General features: G+C 41.4%; 1 protein-coding gene across 3 annotated transcripts in view; it reads left to right on the forward strand.

The window, feature by feature from the left end:
• The window catches only part of GBF1 (golgi brefeldin A resistant guanine nucleotide exchange factor 1), a 109,138-nt gene that overhangs the window by 41,261 nt on the left and 45,048 nt on the right, over window positions 1-22,829 (forward strand). For 2 of the 3 annotated variants that reach the window (XM_064463660.1, XM_064463661.1), the window contains exon 4: window positions 21,776-21,907. The exons of the other annotated variant lie outside the window; for it this stretch is intronic. In XM_064463660.1, coding sequence (XP_064319730.1) covers window positions 21,776-21,907 — 132 coding nt within the window. The remainder of the gene's footprint in view (window positions 1-21,775; window positions 21,908-22,829) is intronic. 3 annotated transcript variants of the gene reach the window in all.

Here is a 22,829-nt window from a genome sequence, read left to right on the forward strand (position 1 = left end):
CTACAAGATGCTGCATTGTGAGTAGTGCAGGATTCCTTGCTTATCCTAGGAAAAATACTTTAGCATGAGCTGAAGAGACCATGCAAAAGCTGCAAGGAAAGATTAAGATTTTAAACAAAGCTTTTAGGCTCTCTATGCCTATCATTTGCTTTTTGCACTTGAAATGTTTTCAGTTAAAAATGTGAAATGTGAGGCTTTTCTTGAGGTTCCTTCTTTTGAGATGATTTCAATAGCTTACTCACAGAGAAAGGATGAAAATATGAACCCAACAGTGCCGGATCAGTAGCATTTAACAGGGTGGGAAATAGACTGGGTTGTGGCCCGATTAATCCTTCCCAGAATGTGGTGCAAAGGGGCAGATCTGTTAAACCAGATCTGTGGGCTGGAGAGGCAGAGCTGGGTGTGAGGGAGAGAGCTTGCTGAGCTGTACCTGATGTGAATTCAGAAATGATTTATTAGTAGATTTTATTTTTCGCTTAAATTTTCAGAAAAAGGAGTGGAGTCCTATATCTAAAGAGTACTTGAACTGAAGAGGGGTTATCTCTGTGGAAGGAGGGCTTGCAGTATGTCCTACTGACTTCTTCAACATTAATAAGAAAAGAAAGCTGCATGTCAAGTCAATGCTTACCTAGGCAGAGATTTGCCAGATGTCTGTTTAGTGTCACACTAGTGTTTAACGGACAGATATTATTGACCACATGCTAACTCTGGGCCAGTCTGTTGCTCAAAGTATCAGTCTGATACATTGGTTGCATTAATCATAAATTCTTCCAACGAGTTTTTTTTTTTCCTTCCTGCTGCTCCCAGGCTTTATTAACCATACTCTTTCTAACCAGCTTCCATATCTACAATATCTTCTTACCTTTTTTTATTATTTTTTATTTCTGTACCTGACATTTCTTCCTGACTTCAAAGGCTTCTGGTTTTAGACTGAATCTTCTTTGAGACCCAGCCCAATTCTGCTCATACTAAGATCTGTGTTGCTAGGATGTAAGCCTTTAAAAGGGGATGTGTGAGACCTCATGGTATTTTTCTTATCTTTTGTCACTTGGGATCAGGGTATGAAGTTGTCTGGCACTTTTAAGTGTGATCTGTTTTGTTTTGAACCATGTAATAGAAAGCCAGAAATGCTTAATTATGATGGCAGAAAAATAATTTTTCAGTGAGATGAATTAAAATGTCTGGTCTGTTTCAAAGAGGGGATGGGACTCTGCTTGCCTGTTCAGTTGTCTTTATCAGTCAATGTGGGAATACAGCTGTGACTTCTCATAAGAGATGCAAGGTCATGCACTAGTTCTTCAGAGACCATATACAATTTCTGATAGAATAAATCTGGTTGTAGCTAAGGAAATTCAAAGTATGCTAAATATGAAGCTTGCTGAAATGTATGTTTTGGTCTTGTACGTTTGGGGTTTTTGTTGTATATTGTCTGGTTCTGAAATAAGATCGCCTGATACAGAGTTGTAATATTGTAAAAATAATTGCTGTCCTATTAATGATTTATCAAATCAATTTATCCTGTTTTATCTAGATTTTGGATTTTACTGAGTGATAGTAAAGGATCCCTGACGTTCCTGTTTTTGCTTCTCTGAGGTACCTTCTCACCCAAAGCCCCCTTCTTAGCGCTGCCACAGCTCATCAGGGGCTAACAGGGCAGTGCAAAAGACTTGTTTGGAAGACAGTGAAATTCCAGTATGTATAAGAGGATCCATGTGTACTCTGAAGTCTTGTGTCTTCTGGATTGCTGAGTTGGTTGTTACTCTGAAAACGGTTTAAAAAAGCTAAGAAACTGCTAGGGCTTCTTCCAGGAAATTAAAATTTTAACATAGAGCAGAGCAAGATATATAGCTGTTGCTTCTAAAAAGCCTAATAATGAGGAGGCAGGGAGGGTTTTTTGGTCGTTTACCTGGTGGCTGTTCATACATTAGTCAGATTATTTCTGAGATAATTGCTTAACTCAGAAAAATTTATTTTTAATAGGCTGCAGTCGTGATTTCTGTTAGTCTGTGAAAAGTGCTTTGCCTTGTCCTAGTTGCTTGCTGTCCAAATAGTGCACACATGTATATGCTGATGTTTGTCCAGTGGTTGCAGGAGCTGTTTAGAATACAGTGAAGCAGAAGTTTTGAGTTTTTTGGTGGGGCGGTGGTGGTTTTTTTGTGAAATGCAGCGTCGACTATGCAATGGGTAACAGCGTGGCTTTGTGTCTGATGATTGCCTATTAGTACAGCTAGGGCAGATGTAACTCTCAGCTAAATTCTGTTAGAATGTCACCATACGTTAATTTGTATAGTAGCAAGTAAAATGTGAGGGTCTGATATCTCTTAAATGCTCCCCACCAATGACTTTCTAAAGCAAATAAATGCCTGTAATTCAGTTAATAAACGATGTATAGCATTTTGAATAAAAGGATTTAGAATTGAGCAAAGTCTAAAAAGACAATTTTAGTTTTAATAGTCTGAAGAACTTCATTTCTCTATAAGCAAGGCAGGTGGATATGCTTTCAAGGAGAAATGGAAGATATAAGGGACTGCTTTGGACAAGATAATAGTTATTGAAGGAGGAAAATGCTAAGGTGGTACACAGGGTAACTTCACAGTGAAGATAACTTCCATCTTTTTTCTAAGAGTTACCTTTAGTGCCTGAAATTCCTGAAAGTAAGAAGAACCACACCCCAAATCCAACACACTGTAGGATGTTGTAGTTAATTCAAGAAGTCAATATTTATTATTATATGTCAGTTTCTAATCTCTTCTCAAGTCGGTCTTACTAGGCAGCCACACCAATCATCAGTCATGCACGTGAGTGAAATAATAAAGACTGCAGAGGCTGTTACGCTATTAAGTAATTTACCCCTTCCCCCTTGCATATCTAGGAGGTACCTTAAAAAAAAAGCTGAATAAGCACTCCAGTCTGTGTCTGGTTTTGATGGCCTCAAGCATTGGAAGCCATGAGTAAAACCTTTTAAGTCATGAGATCTTTGGTAATTAATTTTAGAGTTATTTTAAATAGTTTGAGTTTTGTGTTGTTACTTTTTTTTTTTTTTCCAAGAGGCCCTCTGTAAGTCTAAAGGATAGAAATCCTCAGCAGAAAACTAAACCCCTGATAATCACAGGATTCTCTTTGGAGCTGAAACCCTGTGAAATATTTTCAGTAGCACGGCTGTTAAGGTAGAACTGTAAGAATTGCAGAATGGCTGAGGTTGGAAGGGATATGTGGAGGTCATCTGGACCAACTCCCCTGCTCAAGCAGGGCCACCCAGAGCTGGTTGCCCAGGACGTGTCCAGGTGGCTTTTGAATATCTCCAGAGATGGGGACTGCACAACACCGTAGAATCGTTCCGGTTGGAAAGGACCCTTAAGATCAAGTCCAACTGTTAACCCAGCACTGCCAAGTCCACCACTAAACCATGTCCCTAAACGCCACATCTACATGTCTTTTAAATACCTCCAGGGATGGTGACTCCACCACTTCCCTGGGCAGCCTGTTCCAATGCTTGAGAAACCTTTTTTTGAAGAGATTTTTCTTAATACCTGATCTAAACCTACCCTGGCACAGCTTGAAGCCATTTCCTCTCATCCTGTAACTAGTGACTTGGGAGCAGAGACCAACCCCCACCCCCCCCCCACTCCAGCCCCTCTCAGGCAGCTGCAGAGGGCGAGAAGGGCTCCCCTCAGCCCCCTCTTCTCCAGGCTAAACCCCCCCAGCTCCCCCAGCCGCTTCTCTTGTGCAGACTTGCGCTCTAGACCCTTCACCAGCTAATACTTTGAACTATTGGAAATTGCCCACCCACACCCCTGAATCTGAACTTCCTCCACTGTGTCCTGGTTAAAATAAAATTTGTGACTGGTGCTTAGTGGTCTTTTAGGGGGGTTGTTTTACACGGTGTGTGGGGGAAAAAAAATATTTTTAAATACATCTTTGTGTCAGTTTCTTAGCCAATATCTAACAACATCCAGTACAGAACAATGCCAGATTCTAGGTGGCCCTTCCCTCTGAGACAGAGAGGAATGTACGGCATTAGGGTCTGTAGCTAGCTAGAGTTCTGTGATCTTCTGTAATCAAAGATTAGATACAAGTATATATTGCTTATGAGAGCACTGTAGTCGGTAGTTGGGACAGGAAGTACAAGTCACTGTCAGTATGTGTAAAAGAATATAAACGAATGCCTAATTGCAATTCAGCTGAAGAAAAGAAACTCACAAAGTACTTTTACTTTCATATGATATGACTTGGGGATGAATCATGTCTGTTTTACTTGGAGTCTGGGTTAGTTTCATTGGAAGAGGGCACTGGGGAAAGAGGGGTGTTGTTCTGGGTTTCTTTTTAAAAAAGTTGGTGTGTCCATTAATTAATTAAAAGAATTTGGAGAGTGAAAGTAGGTACCTGAGGTCAGCTGGGAAGCCTTGTTACGTAGCCGTGGTGAGAGCAAGTGAATAAAACTTTGCTTTGTGGGTCTTTTGTTACCTTTTATGTAGTGAAATGGAAAGTGAAAACTGAAGCAGTGATTTACTCCAATCTGCTCACCCTGCATTTATTAGCTCCTGTCAAGGAGGCATGGCTATAAATGGTCCTTACGTACTTGAATGGAACTTTGTGGGTATTTGGGAAATAGAGGCAATAAAACAGATAAAGGCTGTTTTTAGTTAATCCGGGTCTCCCCACCAGACTTCTTTTTAAACGTGAACATATAACAATCCACTTCTGAAAAGGGCAGAGCAGAAGTTCTCTGTCCCTACCAGGCACAGTGTTGGGCATCCTGGAGATGACAGTAATCATACGTCTACTTCTACTTTAGGTAGTTTGTCTGCTAGCTTTCTGCTTCTCCCTGTAGAGTTTGCTGAAAAATGCTTTGAGGAGAAAAAAGTGTTATTGCATATTTAATCTACTGTTAATTACTGATTATAGGGAAGATAAGTATAGATGTTAGCTCCTCTGTACCTGACTCTCAGCATTGATAAACCCTCTTGAGATCTCTCCTTTCAGTGAAGATCCATATTATTTTTTCCCGTTTTTGCCTTTTTTAAAACGCTTTCCTGCCATTCTGTAGAGAGAACAGTCTTTGGTTAGAATAAAACACCCTCTTACAGGGACAAATATTGTTAATTTTTGTCTGTGCGGTCTGCCAGACTTTCTCCAGACATTGAAGTATTCCCTAAACCACAGATCTGGCTCTCCAGTAGAATAGTACTCAATTTCCTAGTCTTCATACAAATGTGGATGAAAACAGTATGGCATTTGTGCACACGCACCCACCCCCCCACCCCCCCCACCCCCCCCAATCTTGCTTTATGAACAAGCAGAATAGATCATAGTCTGCCATTTCTAAAGCTAATGAAGTGGTTTTCCAACTGTAGTGTGCTTAACCAGTTAAAACTTCTGTGATAATCACCCACATCATGAAATATTGTATTCTTGTTACTGTTGACTGTAGGGGATCACAGTCTACTTCGCTTGTTCCTTTTGCAGTCCACTGACTTGCTTCATCGCACAGCCCCATGGCTGTAGTCTTCTAAAACTATGTAGATTTATTTAGTCTGGAAAAGGCTGAGGGGGACCTAATTGCAGTCTTACACTACTACCTAAAGGCCGATCACAGAAAAGACAGAGACACTTCCCAGAGGGGCTGAGAGATCCATAGTCATGAATTTTTAACAGGAGAAATTCCAGTTGGGCATAGAGGAAAATTCCTTCCAGAGAGTTAAATACTGGGACGTGGGAAGAGAGAGTGGAGTCTCCATCCACAGAGACATTTAAAGTTTGACTGAATAAAGCCTTGAGCAGCCTGGTACAACTCCAGAGCTGTCCTTTGCATGAGCAGGAGGCTGGAGTTGGTGGCCTCCAAAGACCTTTCGGTCCAAACCTTCCTGTGGTTCTGTGCTGGTTGAGCTTGGTAACTCTTAATCTCCACTATGTCCTTATCTCTGACCAGCTAAGTGCTGTTTGTTTAAAACATAATCAGTTGATCTTTAAAATCCATGCGCATGTGTGCACACACACGCTTTTCCTTGTTCACTCTGTACAATTCCTCTTTTTATGTACTCGGATGGCACAGGTGTCTTCAGCGTCAGCTCAGGTGACTTCTGTGCTGACACGTCTAGTCTTAAACAGTGGAACCAACCAACTCTGCCAGGCCGTAGCCTTGACTGTGTTCCAAAAAACGTGGGAGCGGGGAAGGGAAGGACCACTTCCTTCCATTTACTGTTCTCCACATTCCCCCCTCCCCCCTGCCCCCGGCACCTCATCTCTGCTTGAAATGTGAAGTGAATCTGAAGGATTCTGCTGTTCCCTAGAGCATGTCATTATCCATTTGAAGGAACCTAGCAGGTGAAGCTAATATATAAGGAGCATTTCTTTTTCTCTGACTCTCTCAAATGCACACAGTTGTGGATGTTTGTACTCAACAGAACCAGTGTGAAATTTAGTCACAGCCACAGCATGTGTTCCAATTTTCCAGGGAAACTTTCTCCCAGCTGTGGGTTAACCCCTTCTCCACTCTGCTTTCTGCCTCTCCAGCATTTTGGGAAATTTCAGCGAGCGATTTCTGTGACTGAGGAAGCCTTGAGAGCTGAAAGGAATTACATCTCAGTGGTCATACTGGCAAATGGAATAAGACTGAGTAAGGTTGGGTGTTGATGTGGTGTATATAGGAGGCTTTTTTAATAATTTCTTTAAAAGAATTGGGACATTTGTATTTTTATGAACTTGTTCCACAATCTCCACACCCCTCCATTTTTGCCCTGTGCTGGTGGCAAATCTAAACTGAAGCTAAATTGCTGATGGTAGTCTGTAAGTGCAACCTACCTTCCGTGAGCTCTGTCATACTGTTGCAGAGGCCCTTTCCCCAGTCAGACTGGCTTCATTTTAAGGGTTTTGCCATTCTAACTCCTAGGCTTAAATTACACTATTAAGGGAAACGGTACAGATGCTCTGTGTTGACCAGAGCTAAAGGGTGTGCTTTTTTTTTTTGTCTTGAAGCAGACTGTTGTGCTAAGAAGTGAAGGTTTCTTTCCTGTTTGTGGAAGGAATCTGCTTGTAGGTATATTCTTGTTTCAGTTTTGCAATCACTTGTTAAGAGACCTATTACAATAAGGAATAAATGAGTTTGACTTGATTTCACTGCATGAGAAAAGCATGTCTTGAATTATATTTTTGAGTTATCATTGTGTACTTATGTAAAAGAAGGAAGCTTCCCATCGGTGTGCTGCTATAAAATGAACCTGCTGATTTTCCTCTCAAGGGGGAATGTAGTTTATATTTCTAGATTTAAAATCCTAAGAGTACTGTGGTAACCAACCCTAGTCTATAATGTCTAGTAATAAAGTGGTTCCAAATAATGCAACAGTGTTGAGTCATATTTTACACCATCCTTTGAAAGAATGTTGTCACAAATGTGGAAAATTATGCATACTCAGCACAGCCCATAGTAATCATCATGAGGCAGAGGGTGAATAAGATGCTCGTTGCAGAGGGGACATGGTACTTTGTAGCGCACTGCCTTCAGCTGCTCTTTCTCTTTGGCCATATTAAGTTATGTTGTGGCTTCCTTTGCTGCTGCTGCTCTTTTCACTCATTTCTCTATTTGGATTCTTTTTGTACTGTGATTCAGTCCTTCACAGAGTAGGAAAATGACATCTTCAGACTGCCTGCTGCCAGATCACAGCAGTAGTCAACTGGACACATAAAAGCTGAAGCAGGTGCTGGAAACTCTATTCTCCCTTTGGTCTGATTCACTGAGTGCCAACCTTCAGCTGAGGAATGGGGAGGGGAGGAGAATTGATTTTGTGGCTAAAATCTTGGACTGATGAATATTTTCAGTGCTTCAGACAGTAAGTGTGAAGACTCCACAAGTTAACTCTGAACTTAGTGGCGCTTGATGTGGTTGCAGTGCAACTGGGGGAATTGGTCTAGATGTGAAGTTTGTGACTCAGGACCAAGGTGTTGGTTTTTTGTTGACCTTAATATCTGCAGCAGATACCATATCTTTCTAAGAGAAGACAGAAGCAATATGCCTTATTTCTGCTAGTTTTCTAGACATCCCCAGATTTAGTAAACTGGGTTTGGGGGTTTTTGGTCTGGGTTTGTGTGGTGAGTGGGTTTTTTTTGTGGGTGTGTGTTTTGTTTTGTTGGGTGTTTTGGTTTTTTTTTTTCTTTCCCAAGTTCAGTCACAGCCTGAGCCTGCAGGTTCTCTTTAATAGACTGGTTTAGAAAATCATGAATGTTTTCTAGGGATAGTTCTGGAATGAGCTCCTGCTTTGTATTTAATTATTGCTGATACTAACCAGTAGAGGATCTGGGAAGGGAAACCCTTCACTCGGTGGATGTTGGCTACGTTCATAATGTACAATGTCAGAGGCTTCTTTTTGTTTCTGGTAAGCACAAGCCAGAACTGGAAAAATTTAGGTAGGAGGAGACCTCTGGAGGTCATCTGCTCCAATCCCCTGCTGAAAGCAGGACTAGCTTGGAAGTGAGATTGTGTTCTTGGTTAGAGCCAGCGGAATTCTGAATACCTCCAGGGGTGGAGCTCCCACAGCTTCTCTGGGCAAATTCTTCTGGTGTTTGATCACCCTTCTTTAGAAAACGTTTTTCACAATATCTAATTGGCGTTTCCCTTGTTGCAGCTTGTGTCCTCTGCATCTCATACTCATCTGCATTCTTCCGTTGCTTTATTCCTGTTAGAAGAGACTCTTTTCCCAAAAGCGTAAGATAGTATGGGAATGAAGAGACATTCTGGCAGGTCAGGACTAGATTAGAAACTTTTTCATGTGCTATTTGGGACAAAAGGCACAATGAATGATGCTGCTGTGGGCTTTTTCGAGGGCTACTGTTGATTCAAATATGGCCCTGTAAGCTCTGGGGTTTCTTGACCTGTAGTGTGTAACAACAGTAACAGTTGTGGTGTAACAGCAAGCGCTGAGTCTTGAATAAGACTTGAACTTGGATGTTTGGTTCCAAACCTTGATCTAGAAATTGCAGTAATCTTTGAGTGCGGGACACTTACTTCTGTGTTTTATCACTCAGCATTGACAGGTGGAAGCAGTGCTAGGAGGAGCAAACCTCACAGCTGATTAAGGGGCATCTGAGGAATGATTTTTGTAATGCTGAATGGGCATGAGAGATCAAATTATTATGAAAGGTTTATCTTCAGACAGTGCTTAGTTATTAGCCATAGCTTTTTAAAAACCTAATTGAGATGTTACGGACCAAAACCTTTCTGTAGAAGCCTTTTATTCTCATGCCTCAATAGTCTGGAGCGGGATTTACATGTAGGTGTTTTCAGAGCAAATACTAGCTCATGCATCATTTCCACTTGTAATTGGAGAGTAGTGAAAGAGTTAAAGGGAAATATCAGTTGGATTTTTTTTTTTAACCACCCTTATCAGGAATAACTTTTGCTTCTGCTCATCACTGATCCTCTTGTCTGTTGCTTTTTTCTTTTTTTTTGTTAAAACATTCTTTTTAATTTAGTGTGATAAAACATCCGTTATTTGTAAGTTGATTGAGCATAAAGTATTTCATTATAAAATGGTCATCCATCACTGGAGGCTGGGGGCTGCAAAAAACATTAACTGTGCACTTTTGGCTGGAATGCAGCTTCTCCAGAATAATACAGCTTCTGTGTAAAGTATGCAGCATTAAAAAAAAATGACTGTTCAGGAAAACAGGTGCTTGCCTTGCTCTCCCAGAGCTTTGGGATTTCATCCCAAGTTTTTGGAAGGGCCCTCAAAATCCTGTTACCTAGGGTCACTTTCTGGTATTAAGCACTGGCCTCAGAGCTGAACAAAATGCTGCTCGGTGTCAAGTGGCTTCATTCTGACAAGGCTGCGAGAATTTACTAGCTTTTTAACTGCTGCTTTTTAGAAAATTATGTACGTTTTCTTCCCCTGATTCATTAGCTCCTCTGAAATTTAGTTACCTTTTTTTTTGTTGTGAAGATTCTTAACACTGACACCCCTAAAGTGAGTAGCCAAGTACTGCCAAGTTGTTTCTAGATGTGGCTCTAATATGTTCCTGTTAATTTCCTTGATACTTCATAAACTGAACTACTGGTTTTCTCTGTGACAGATCATAAAGATTATTTTGATCTTAGCTTATGTTAGTTTGTACAGTGCTTGTCATATTTCCCTAACTTAAATATGAACTTGAAAAATAGCTTCCTTCAGAAAGTCTTAGTAAACTTTTGGTTTGGGGCAAACATGGGATGATAGAGCAGGAAGCCTTTACTGGATTGCTATTACTGGGAGCTGCTTTTTTGAGATTATTTCCAGGTAATCTAATGGCACAGCACTTAAAAAGGCAAAATGTGTCCCCTTTTCATATGAGGAATTGAAGCAGAGATGAAGTGACTTGCCTAAGAGCATGAAGGGGAGATGAGTGGCAGAGGCTGAGAGTAGAGTGGTTTATCTATCTTTGTTCAAGGACCTTGCTGCCAGCTGATGCTCAGTTCATCTGTATACGTGCTTATGTCCTGTCAGAGCAAATTCTGTGGGTCTAGGCTTGAAAATCAAAAGGAAATTCTTCTGTCTTTGCCTTTTTACCAAGTCTTGGGAACAAACGCTGTTGAAGTATAATGGTTCCACCCCAGAGGTCAGGGTAGCAGACACGCTAGGGGTGAGAGGTTAAAGCGAAGTTGTGTCCACTGACCTGCTCAGTGTGCATTGTGTATCGCACTTGGAGAGCTGGGCTGTGTTGTGCCCTAAGGGAGGGAGAGGGATTGAAGAAGCCCACATAAGTGTGTGAACTGGGGGCTGGCTTGAACAAACAGTCCTGCTTATCTGCATGAGTTGAAGTTTTGTATTGTGCTGTTGCTTTTAGATCACTCTTGCTGGACAGTGTGCAGTGATGGGCGTTATAAAGTTAGGACAGGATCACTCAGTCCTTTGGGATGGTGCTTTGAGCCAGTTAATGGATTTTGTTAGTGCAGGCTGAATTACTGTCTTCATATTCAGATATGGTGAACTATAACGCTTAGGCTCCTAACTGGTAGAGAAATTAATAGCTTATGCATTCCTCTGTCCAGGCTGCAATAAGGGCAACTAACTTTTTACAAATGTGTGGAGTCCTTTCATTTATTCAGATAGACTTTTAGGTCATTTTGATTCCTTACATACATTTTATTGTTTTACAGCTGATGCCTGATTCCAGGACATGGAAGGAAAAAAACGTATTTAATGGAGGTGGGGGCTGGTGTAAAATTGTTTGCACGATGCCCATCTTGATGGTCACTGAAGTTGAATTGCATTCACAGATCTCTTCAGTTGCAAAAACTTTAAATGAGTGTTAAATCTCAGGCTTCTGTTTCCCGTCATGTACCATCAGCACCTTGTATCAGTAGATTGCTCTAGCACATAGTAGTATGCAGAAATTAATTCATTTCCCCACTCCATTCTCAAGAACATAATATTCACTTGTTTTCATTATTCTAGGAATTGAGCTGCCTTTTAATGGAGGCTGCTTGTGTGTGTATGCTGTGTGTACCCTCATTGCTTCACTTAGTGCTGTGGGGGGAAAAAACGTTGCTCAATGTTTTCACTGTTGCAATGTCTTAAGGCAACAGCTGGATTGACTACCACCAGGCCTGTCTCTTTTGTTCTCTGGTGTCCCTTTTCCACCCCTGTAGGTTTGAAACTAATATTCCCATGACGTTTTTCACCCTGCTCTCCCTGAGGCTCCTGTTTTTGCATCTGTGGTAACTTAGTGTGTTGGTACTTGAGCTCTGGACAATTGTGTCTTGCCATTAGCACTTGGGATTTTTACTTTCTGGCGATAACATGGTGAAGCACAGTGTCCCGTAGAATGGTTCAAGTTGGACAGAAGAATTTGTGTAAATCATAACAGCAAGGTACACTAAACCTTGGAGAGATTTTTATCATTAAAAGATTCTCTTTCCTCTTGGGCCATCAGGCTTTTCTTCATTTCATTCTTTGGATTTTGTCTGTCTCACTGACGCTTTTTAGATTCTCTGACAACACAAGAAATGTCTCTGCTTGTTTGAGATTTGTTGTTCTTCAGTTTCCTTTTAATTTTTCCCCTTGGCACTCAGGGGCTTCCCTTGAGGAAGGGGTAAACAGAACGGGGTAATGTCCAGACAGCTAATTGATAATAAAACTGTAATCTTTTTCTCTAACCTCTTAGAAATAGTGAAGCTTTCCTTTTCCCAATGTGGTGAATTTGCAATGAGAGCGCTATTCATAGTGTGGTAGACACAAAAAGCTGTGGAGAATTATTCTACTTCAAAATACCAGGGAAGAAGTTTTAATTTCTCCTGGGCTTTTAAATTGCCTACTTAGTTTGGGCCTGGTACCGTGCAAGATATATAAAATACCATAGTGAAGCAAGTCCAGTGACTGAACAGAGTTCTGTAGAGTGTCACAACCTAATTGCTCTTCCTTCGACATGTGCCAATTTCTTTTAGAGAGGAAAAGGAGTGCTTAAACTTGACATACATCAAACTTCTGCTGTCAGTAAGATGGACGGATCAGTCCATCCTCTGGACTTGGCAGTGCGCAATGCAATCCCCCATAGGTTTCATTTAGCCTAGTCGGCCTTGTTAGAGTGGCCATGCTCTCTTTCTCGTATTAGGAGGGAACCTTGGGAAACTTGGTCTTAATTCACAACAGCAGCAAGATCAATAACTATCAGCGTTTGGTCAAGGGCAGATGAATTTGTCATGGGATGACTGCTTTTTGCTTTGGTTTATTTTGGTTTAGTAATTTCATTTAGAGTTGAATGTCATTGCATCAGAGGAGTGCCTGCGGGCTCTGAAGCTCAGAGCTGGTGCAGGTTCATCACAAGAACTGGCTGTTGGCATGCGCATGGTGATTGTCTGTAAGAAATCTTCCAAAACAGTTTCAGTGGGTTCTAAACAGAGACAAAAGGTGAAGCTTACCTGCATTTTGTTCAACCTGTTGTTATGAGATGCTTTCTTTTTTTAAAAAAAAAAAGAATAGATGTTAAACTTCCAGTTACCTGTGAAACTCATAGCTTGCTGAAGGACTTTTTCCTTGTAGGTGTATAGGAAGGTTGATTTCTCTTCCCTGGAAGTTGTTCAGAGCTTTGTGTTAAGTTAGTTACACCCACGGGCGGGAAAAAAAAAACCACCAACGCCCTTCAGAAAAGGGATAAGATCTCAGATTAGTTTTTGTAGAACTATTGAGGAGTTCAGTTTTCTGGAGTAGGGTTAAGTGCCATTACAATTGGCACTAACAGTTTAGAGCTTGCATCTGTCTGAAAAAGCCACAAGAGTAGCTGTATATTCCAGAACCACTCAGGGCTCCGGTCAACTGTTTTCCCCCAACTCCTTTCCTTGAGAGCAATCAGCCTTTCTGTAACAGAGGTCAAAATTTATTTAAGTAATTCTGAATTTGTGTGGCTTTAAAAACCATGGTTCTTGATCCAATCTTCCTCTGGAATGTGCTGGTGTAATCAGGTGTTGCTCTAGTGCTCATCCTCTAGTATGACATAGGAGGAAGGGTTTCTAGAAACAAGTATGGATTAGCATTGAAACTACACTTAAAGGTAGATGGGTATTACTGTTCACACTGGCAATAAACACACTAATGGGAGACTAATTTGGAAACAGTAGCCTTTTACTATGTAGAGTTAATTGATTTGTTGCCTTTCATGAGAATAGTCACCCTCCTCTCAGAGGTATTCAGGTCACAGGGTGGGAGGAAATACATTAGGATTCATAGCAAGGTCTTCTGGCGACCTTCATCCTTGCTATGCCAAATTACTTCTCAATTCACTTCAAGAGCTATTCTTGTTTTGAAGCAGAGCCTTTTGAATGTAACTTCTGACTAATAAGTGTCGACCATAGCTCAGAAAAAAGTTTGTCAAGATGCAATTATTTCAATCTCTGCTGTTTCCTCAGTGCTAAGAAATAAGAGCAAAATTAAACAACTGTAACTTTTGAAATAAGCTGCTGTCTCAACAACTTAATTTTTTTTTTCTGTACTCAGTGATCTGTATGACTGGTATTAAGACTTGAAGGAGAAGTGAGTAGTTGTCTCCGTTCCTTAAGTCCATCTGGATAGAAACCATGAAAGCTTGTACTTTGTGTAACTCCAAACTTCCTGTTGATGGCATTTGTTTTCCCTGTGAATGAAGTATCTTCTACTTTTCCTAACACCACTCCCTCTGGAACAGAATACTATGGCTGGGTGAAAAGCACTTCGAATAACAGTGGAGGCAGAGCTGGAGTTTTCAGTGTAATTCTGGCTGAAGATAGTCTAGTAAGTACCTGCTTATGAAAAAAATGCTCAGGAATTTTGAATGGGCAGTCAGAACAGCTGAATTTGAAGCATGGCATCAGGTGAAACCCCTGATAACTAATGGCTAACACTGGTGGGACTGGCAGTGCTCCTGCTTTGCTGGTAGATGTAAATAATACCTAACAGAGGCGATATTTCAGTTGAGTTTATGCTGCCCTGACCAGAGGATATCAAGAGTCAAATGCTCATTATGCACTCTGTCATCTTTCTCCAAAATAAAAATCTCAATTCTGAGGGGTGCTTGAGATCTTGGCACTATGCAACAATCATTTGTTAAAGTCATGTTTAATGAAAGGGAGATAAACACATGAAGCTGGAGTGTGACAAATGAAAGCATTTGTGCCATTGTAATGAAATTAGGCAAACAGAACAGGCTTGACAGCTCTGGGTTCCCACTGTCAAACTGCATTTGTAATTCTAGCCTTGCATTCATCTGCGGCTGTGAATGGCACTGTGTCCCTCTTGATATGGTGGGTCTGGGCCCCTGATTCACTTTAATTTACAGGAAATTAGCTTTGAAGAGTATGTTTTACAGGCATACTGAAAAGGATCGCAGTTAATTCTCACTTCTGCTTCACTGGCTTAAATATCCTTAATTTTGGGCCTATGTTTACTTCTACGATATGTAAAGCTTTTGGTAACACTACAGTGAAGTGTTGCTTTCAGAGATACACAAAGCTTGCTTCCACACATCCCCATGGTGAGCTTGTATACTGTGTTGTGCAATCCCAGCAGCCTTTTAAAGTAGCTTGCAGTATTTACGCATTCTGGAAACTAGGGTGTAGGCGCCTGGCTCCTCAGCTTCTCCCCAGTTGTCAGAATCCAGTTCATCTTCATCTATTCATCTATTGGGATAAGACAATGATATTTTGGGGAACCTGTAGGGAATGTCAGGTGGATACTCTTTTTTTATGACCTCTTATTTATAAAGTTTAGCGGACATTGCCATCATTATTTTCAGGAATTAGGACTAGAGGCTTCTCTGATTACATTATCTGCTGGGTCAGACTGTATAAGTAGCAATCTATTCTCATTTCATGTAAGAAAATCTCTAGAAGCATGGTGTGCATTGCAGTGTGTTGCAAGGACTAGTCTAGACCTTGTTGTTGTTTCTGTCTTCCTTTTCTACAAAGTTTCTCTACAGGAACCCCTTGGAGGGCAGAGATGGCTAAGAATTCTTTTCACTTGAAACCTTGACTGACCAGGACTGTGCAGAGGGAAACATACGTTCAGGGAAAATGAATGCGCATCATCTAGCTTAGCTTTTTTAACACTTGTTACCCTACATTAATTGGCCATTAGTGAAGTGGAGCTAAATGTTGGACTAAACTTTCTAGCTAGAAGTCAGGGCACGTCTTTCATTACAGGTGCAGGGTGGCATGTGTTGTGGTCAGTCTGGAGAATTTGCTTTTGGAGGGGTGAAACATGCGCCTCCTCGGCTCATCGGCTGCAGAGCTGCTGAAATTGTAGTTTTGCCAAGAGACCTAGAGCCGATGCGCATATACTGTTCTGTGGCTGTTATCTAATTGACTCTTATGTGAAGCAAATTCGAGTTCTGCAGATTTTTAGAATGGAACAAGTATTTCTGTTCACTAGATTTGTTAATCTCTAAATTAACCAGCAGGTAGTTGCAGGACTAACTCAAAGGAATTTCTCCTTTCCCTGTGATCCTGCGTTTTGAGCTGGGTGAGATTAAGCCAGTATTTATTCCAGCAGTTAAGACTTAAATGTTTTTGAAAATCTGAAGAGTATGACTGCTCAGTACTTTCAGATGGCTTTAAAAGGCAAATACAATGTTGTCCTTTTTCCTTGCAACTTTTCTTCTCTCTAACTTGCTGAGACTGCAGGGACTTCTACCCTTGGGTGAAACGACAAAATGTTTTGGTGTTTGGTGGGTGAACTGAGAATAAAGCACATACAAGGGCAGGTAGGCCATAAAGTCAGTGTTTGCAGAAGGTGTTTCTGAGGGTGAGCCAGGAAGCGCTTGCTGGTACCTCAATTTTCTGTGGCGTAAACTTGTTGCGCTGCTAGGTGGGAGTCCTGAAGACCTGGATTTCTGCTCTGTGACAGTTATTTTTGTCTTTTTCTCATCTTGAGAAGAAAAGAGGGAGCCTGTTCATTGTAAGCAGGAAAGTAATAGCACATGCTTGAAGCATTGCTCTTGTCTGAGCTCGTCTGCATTGGAAAGGTGTGTGGGATACAATTGAGACAGCCTTTCCGAAGGCTGGGTGTCAAAGTGCAACAGCTGCTGCAGAAGAGGAGTCCAGGTCACATGGCTTGGGTTGCAGTTGCCTGTCCTGGGGACAAATGATGTTGAAATAACTTGTCATAAAGAATTTTTTCTCGTTCATTTACTCTGATTCGGAACGCATAGCCGATCCTGATAAGAGTCATTCAGGAGTGAAGAGTTGAACTGCCAGAGAAAGCAGCTTATGTGAGCGTTTTAGATCAGGAATGTGCCAACAGTGTGCTAACAATAAGAAACTTCTTCTGCGGGGGACCTGCTCCTGTACTTCAGGAGCAAGGAGACGCTGGAGGTCTGATGCAGCTTGTTTGCTGAAGTGCCAGAATGGCTGGGTGGGATTGCTGAAATGGGAGTTAGGTGCTTAAACGTGAATTAGTTGTTTAAATATCTTTATAGACATGTGTGTCTAAGTGCAAATAATCCATAGGATGAATGAAGGAAAGCACTGTGGTCTCAAAGGAATTCCCCCCTCATATTAAAATTGCCAGCCTGAAGAGATGGCTTTCTGATACGCTACTTAAGATTTTCTTTCCCTTCTTAATTCCCATGCACTGCTTTGGGCTAGCTGAGCATTTTTGGGTGTAGTGCTGGTGTTGGTCTCTGTCTGCTTCCCCAAAATTTCATTGAAGGGACCTGTGTGAAAAGAACGGGGAGTGCTTCCAGCTGGTCCCCAAAGCAGCCCAGGCTCTTCATGTTAAGACTAAATTGTGTTTTAATATAATTTTCCCTAGCTTTGAGTAAATCGAAAAGGAAGGCTACTTGTAGGAATCCCTAGTGAAATTTGGATCTCCTTGTGGACACTTGTTCAGTTTTTCCTCTTGTAATACTCTAGGCTGAGGTTGTTCTTGCCAGGCTGGTGGGGTTTGGGGGTGGGATTTTGTTTGGTTGGTTTTTAATCCAGAGTTGAAAGTAGCTACCTAAGCAGAGAACCCTCTGTGTTTTCTAGTTCAGACACCGAGAAATGTCTCTTGCTAGAAAATATACTTGTAGAAACATCTCTATCAGCAATTCTCAAGTCTTTCACTGGTTATGGTTTCCTTACTTGTAATGCCTGAACCAGAATCTGGTAGAGGGTTATAAAATCAGAGCTGGCTTTTTTTTTTTAAAGCTTTTTTAAAGTTCAGGTATGTACTTCCAAACATTCAATATTTACTTTATACAGCCTTTGTTTTGGCAAAGGAATTATTAAAGTTATAATTGATTTCCCTGCCCTTTCTGAGGTTTCTTAAGTATTTTCAGGAGAGCATAGCATTGCTTTTACAGCTAGGTGCCAAAAAAGATCAAGATCTTTTGTGGTCTCTCTTTCATGAAGTTTTAACTTGCTGGGCAGAACAATTCACTTTAAAGCCTATGGTCCTACCCTTACCAAAGTATTGTGAAAAGAGCATTACTCAGTCCCTACTGTTCTGTGCTCTAGATTAAACTTGAGCTCTGGTAGTGAAGCTAGCATGGAGTGCGCCTTGCACTCCCAGTTATTGATCTGAAAAGGCAGTGTTCAGAACCAACAACAGCCATGTTCAAGATATAAGGCTATGAAAACCATTCAGGGAGGGAGCTTCTGAACTAACTTCACTGAGCTCAACAGGCTTGAGTTAAGAGAAAAGGACTCATCTCTGACTTACTGGCTTGTACGCAAAATTTTTACTTGGTTAAAAACTTCTAAGTAGCTTTAGTGCCACTTTCAGGTGCTGAACTGATACTTCAGCCAATGAGAGTAATATGCTTCAAGACAGGATATAACAAGATTAGCTACAGTATGAACATTTTTTCTGTGCTCCCCGTCCTCCCTATTGAAGCAAGCACCACTGCCGAGTATGAGTTTGGCTTTGAAAGGGAGCTGGTGACCCCTGTTAAGTCCTCAATGCCTGCAAATGCTGCTGGTGGGAGGAGCTCATTGTAGTAATCAAGTGAATACTCCTCAGATGCAAACAGTTAGCAGTGTGATTGGTGTTTCACTGAACTTTAGATCTTTCAGACAGTAGTCCTTTAGTGGATAAATCTTGCACTAAAAATACTCTTGTCTCATTTGGTATATTTTTAATTTTTTTTCAACAATACAGCACCAGCTATCCAGTCTGAAACAGTTTTACAGTGTACACAGTCAGTTTCAGAGAGCTTAATGTGAAATGCTGTGTTACCATAAAAGCTAGAGTCTCTGAATATCAGGGAAGCTGGCTGGAGCTGCTGTGCAATTAACAGTATGTGCCGAAGTTAAATCCTAATCATGACAAGCCGTTTTGTCATCTTCATGTAAGTTGGGAATTCCAGTTAGACTGTGGAGAATCTAATCTTTAACCACATCAAGATCCACAACTTTAATTGAAAGAAAAAAAACCAATACCACCCACACACACTCTTGTAAAGAAAACATCTAATTTTTGTCCCAAAAATGGGTTAATGGAGAGTGTGATGTCCTATGTATCCTCTGCTAGCGAGTTTGTCTTCATCATCTCATTCCACCTGGGCAGCTATGTACATCTGCTGAAGCCCCATCGAGGTGCAGCTTTTCCATCCTGGGCTTGCTGGATTGAAGGAGGCTGAAGGAACTGACAGGGTTATGATCGTGCTGACTGTTCTGTAGAAGGGATTGGTTTTGGGGAAGAAGAGTTTGAGTGTTGATCCCTAGTAGTCTTACTGTATTTAATGTTGTCCGAGTGCTTAAACCAGAGAAGCGCTCTATAAAGCACACTTAAATAAACATTGATGAAAGCATGTCTTATGATCCTTTGCATTTCCATGAGCTATTGAGAGGTGACACAATTGTAATGTCACACCAGGATATAATCTGACAAGTTGGGGGAGTTGTCCTTAAGCCAAAAAGATTGAATCATCATGTTCCTTTTAACCTCTCACAAGTTAGCGGTGTTGGCCTGATTTGAACTGGTGGCTGAAAGGTAGGAGATTCCCAAAGTTCCTTTTTTAGTTGCAGTTTTGCTTAAGTTAATGACAAAACTATTGCACTTTGTGGTCTCTGTGGTCTTAACTATTTAAAACAAAAACCCCTGCATTATTCTTCCTCCTTTGCTTCCTCACCATAATTGGTCACCGTTATGTTAGCATGCTTTCTGGTAGGCTTTTTACTTGGATACTTAAGGCTTTTCAATAGGAACTATGGTAAAATGGAATTTCACTTATCTTAGAAACAGGAGGGTTTAGATTTGAGGGTGACAGAGCAGTGGTATGGGCTGCCCAGAGAGGTTGTGGAGTCTCCTTCTCTGCAGACATTCAAAACTGGCTTGGATGTGGTCCTGTGCCCCTTGCTCTAGGTGTGCCTGCTCAAGCAGGGGGGTTGGACGAGGTGATGTCCAGAGGGCCCTTCCAACCCTTACCATTCTGTGATTTTTTTTTTTTTTTTTTTTGTAAGTAAAATAATTGAGTTATGCTGGTAGGTAGAAAAGCAGCAGCTTGTCTAAGGATTCAAGAACTAAACTCTTTTTTTTTTTTTTTCCCCCTGTCTCAAGGAAGGTCATATGACAGATAATATTGGATCATCAAGAATACAAATGTCAGTGTTCCTGTGACACTATTAGCCATTAGACTTGTTAACTTTTTTATTAGGAATAAAATGTAGATTTCAGGAAGTTGAGCCAAGTGTTTGTACTTCAATATTTCTGGTCTCAGGGTTATCCAAGTTACTTTTAATACACTCTTTGCCTATGTACTGTCTGTGTTGTGGTTGCCTTCACCTGCTTTTTAATGCTTTTTCTCCTAAATCATCTTCAGGATTCTTACCTTGATTCCTTGTATTCAGGTTTTTTTGTTTGGTTTTGGGTTTTGTTTGCTTTTTGAGTTTTTTTTTTTTTGTCCCTTTCCCTAGTTCTGGCTATATTTCTTTTTCTGTATTTCTTTTTCATTCCCAAGGCTTCCATTGATCATCTTGAAAAGTTTAGGAAGCTCGTTACTTGTCTTTCTCCAGCTCAACAGCTCAGTGTGTCTGCCTTCTTGTATTTCAGCTTTAGAGAGCATACTTGCTGTCCAAAGCAGCAAGTAGAGAAGAGTGCCCTTTTTGCTTGGGTTGAGAGGCTTAGATGGGTATTCTGAGAACAAGACAGAACAGTTTTAAAATTTGTTTATCTCATGGGTTTTTCCTGTCTTTGCCAAACTTCTAGTGCTGTGGAAATGCCATGTGTACTCATGCAAAGAGCTGCAAGAGGTGCAACTAATCTGGCTGTATATTTGTACTACGCATGTGATTAGTATGAGCCTGTACGTGTAGTAGGATGTTACAGAAGTGGTGGAAGGTGGGCCCGGGTCTGTACAGTTCATGTGATCGCACAATTCCAGGAATACTAGGAAAATGCAACTGTATCTACTAATTAAGGCATGAATTTAGGCAGCAGTGGCTCTGCGATCTTTACAGAGTGTTCTTACAACAGGATTTGTTTTAGAACGCTCCAAAAGGCTGTTTTGAAGTTCATAAGAAAGTGAACTTCACAAACCATTGCTTTTAAAAGCGTATATGTCTGTGTGTGTAACATATATATATATATATATATATTTAAAAGCAACCCCGACCTTCCCACCAGTGTGCTGGTTTTGGCTGGGATAGAATTAATTTTCTTCACAGTAGCTAGTATGGGGTTCCATTTTGGATTTGTGCTGAAAACAGTGTTGATAACACAGGGATGTTTTCATTATTGCTGAGCAGGGCTTACACAGGGCCAAGGCCTTTTCTACTTCTTACACCGCCCCACCAGTGAGTGGGCTGGGGGTGCACAAGGGGCTGGGAGGGGACACGGCTGGGACAGCTGACCCCAACTGACCCCAGGGATGTCCCACACCACATGGCGTCATGCTCAGCATATAAAGCTGGGGGAAGAAGGAGTAAGTGGGGGAACGTTCAGAGTGATGGTGTTTGTCTTCCCAAGTCACCGTTATGCGTGATGGAGCCCTGCTTCCCTGGGGATGGCTGAGCACCTGCCTGCCCGTGGGAAGGAGTGAATGAATGCCTTGTTTTGCTTTGCTCGTGTGCGCGGCTTTTGCTTTACCTGTTAAACTGTCTTTATCTCAGCCCATGAGTTTTCTCACTTTTACTCTTCTGATTCTCTCCCCTGTCCCACATGGGGGGGAGAGTGAGCCAGCAGCTGGGTGGGGCTGAGACGCTGGCTGAGGCTAAATCACAACTACCAGCCTTCTGAAACTAAGCTGTTGCAGGCCCCTTTCTGCTGAGATTAAGCTTGCTGTTGATTCTTAAAGGAAATGAATCCTAATGAATCAAGTCTAATTTAATGTATCCTTTAAATTACTTTTATTTTAACAGAGCTATCTGAAATTGAACCCAATGTCTTTCTTCGGCCTTTCCTGGAGGTAATCCGTTCTGAAGACACTACAGGCCCTATAACTGGATTGGCTCTCACCTCTGTGAATAAGTTCCTCTCATATGCACTAATAGGTATGTTATGTGGGTTTTCTGGGATTTACCAAAATGCCAGCCAAATGCATCTCCTTGAGATGTGTCTTTGGCCAGGATACATGGTTGCAGTCTTAATGGATTGGAGAAATAAGAAAATTGTCATTAACACCGGGGAAATAGGCATCTGCAGTTTCTTAATATCATACCTTTCTTGGTCTTTCATGGCACTACAGCCATGGCTGGAAATGGAACCAAGGCTCCTGGCCTGCCCTGACTGCTGCGTGTGCTGCTGGCCTGCTGATGGGCTGTGCGTGGTCACAAACTGCTCTTTAATGCAGTCTGAACAAAGCGCCAGGGAGGGGAGAATACCAGCTTGGATTCAATGTTGTAATATACGTAAACACAGTAGAATTTATTTAGTTTTGTGGACTAGAATTTCTGCTCTAGAGTGAGGATGGGGTTTTATGCCCGGTCCCTGACCCTGTCCAGTGGTGTGCCAGAACCCTTCAGTTGTCACAGTTGTCATGGCAGAGACAGTTTTGCCGCTGCCCAGACTTTCAAATGGGCGCATTCTCCTTTATATTTGTGAAAGCCTAATAATGTGCATGTGGTCAGTTCCCATGGCTCAGCTGGCTTGTAGTAACTCATTAGCTGGCTTTCTGTCTGCTTTCAATGTGTCATCCTGTTGTTAGCGGTGCTTGATTTTTCTGTGTAAATTCTGTTAGTACTTTCTGATCATACCTGTGTGAATTACAAAACTTGTTATCTATGTAGGTTTATATGTAATGTCATTATTTTACCTCCCCCCAAGTTCAGATTTCTCAGGTCTTTTCCTCCCTTACATTGTAAGTGAACAGTGTTGAGTTTTTGGCACTGTTTTAAATATTTTGTTCTTTGGAGTTAGCATGAGGGAAGTCGGAGAAAGAAAGGGCTTGATGTAGATGCAGATCAATTTTGTGGG

The sequence above is a fragment of the Phalacrocorax carbo genome, chromosome 12 (assembly GCF_963921805.1).
Source record: "Phalacrocorax carbo chromosome 12, bPhaCar2.1, whole genome shotgun sequence".
NCBI lineage: Eukaryota > Metazoa > Chordata > Aves > Suliformes > Phalacrocoracidae > Phalacrocorax > Phalacrocorax carbo.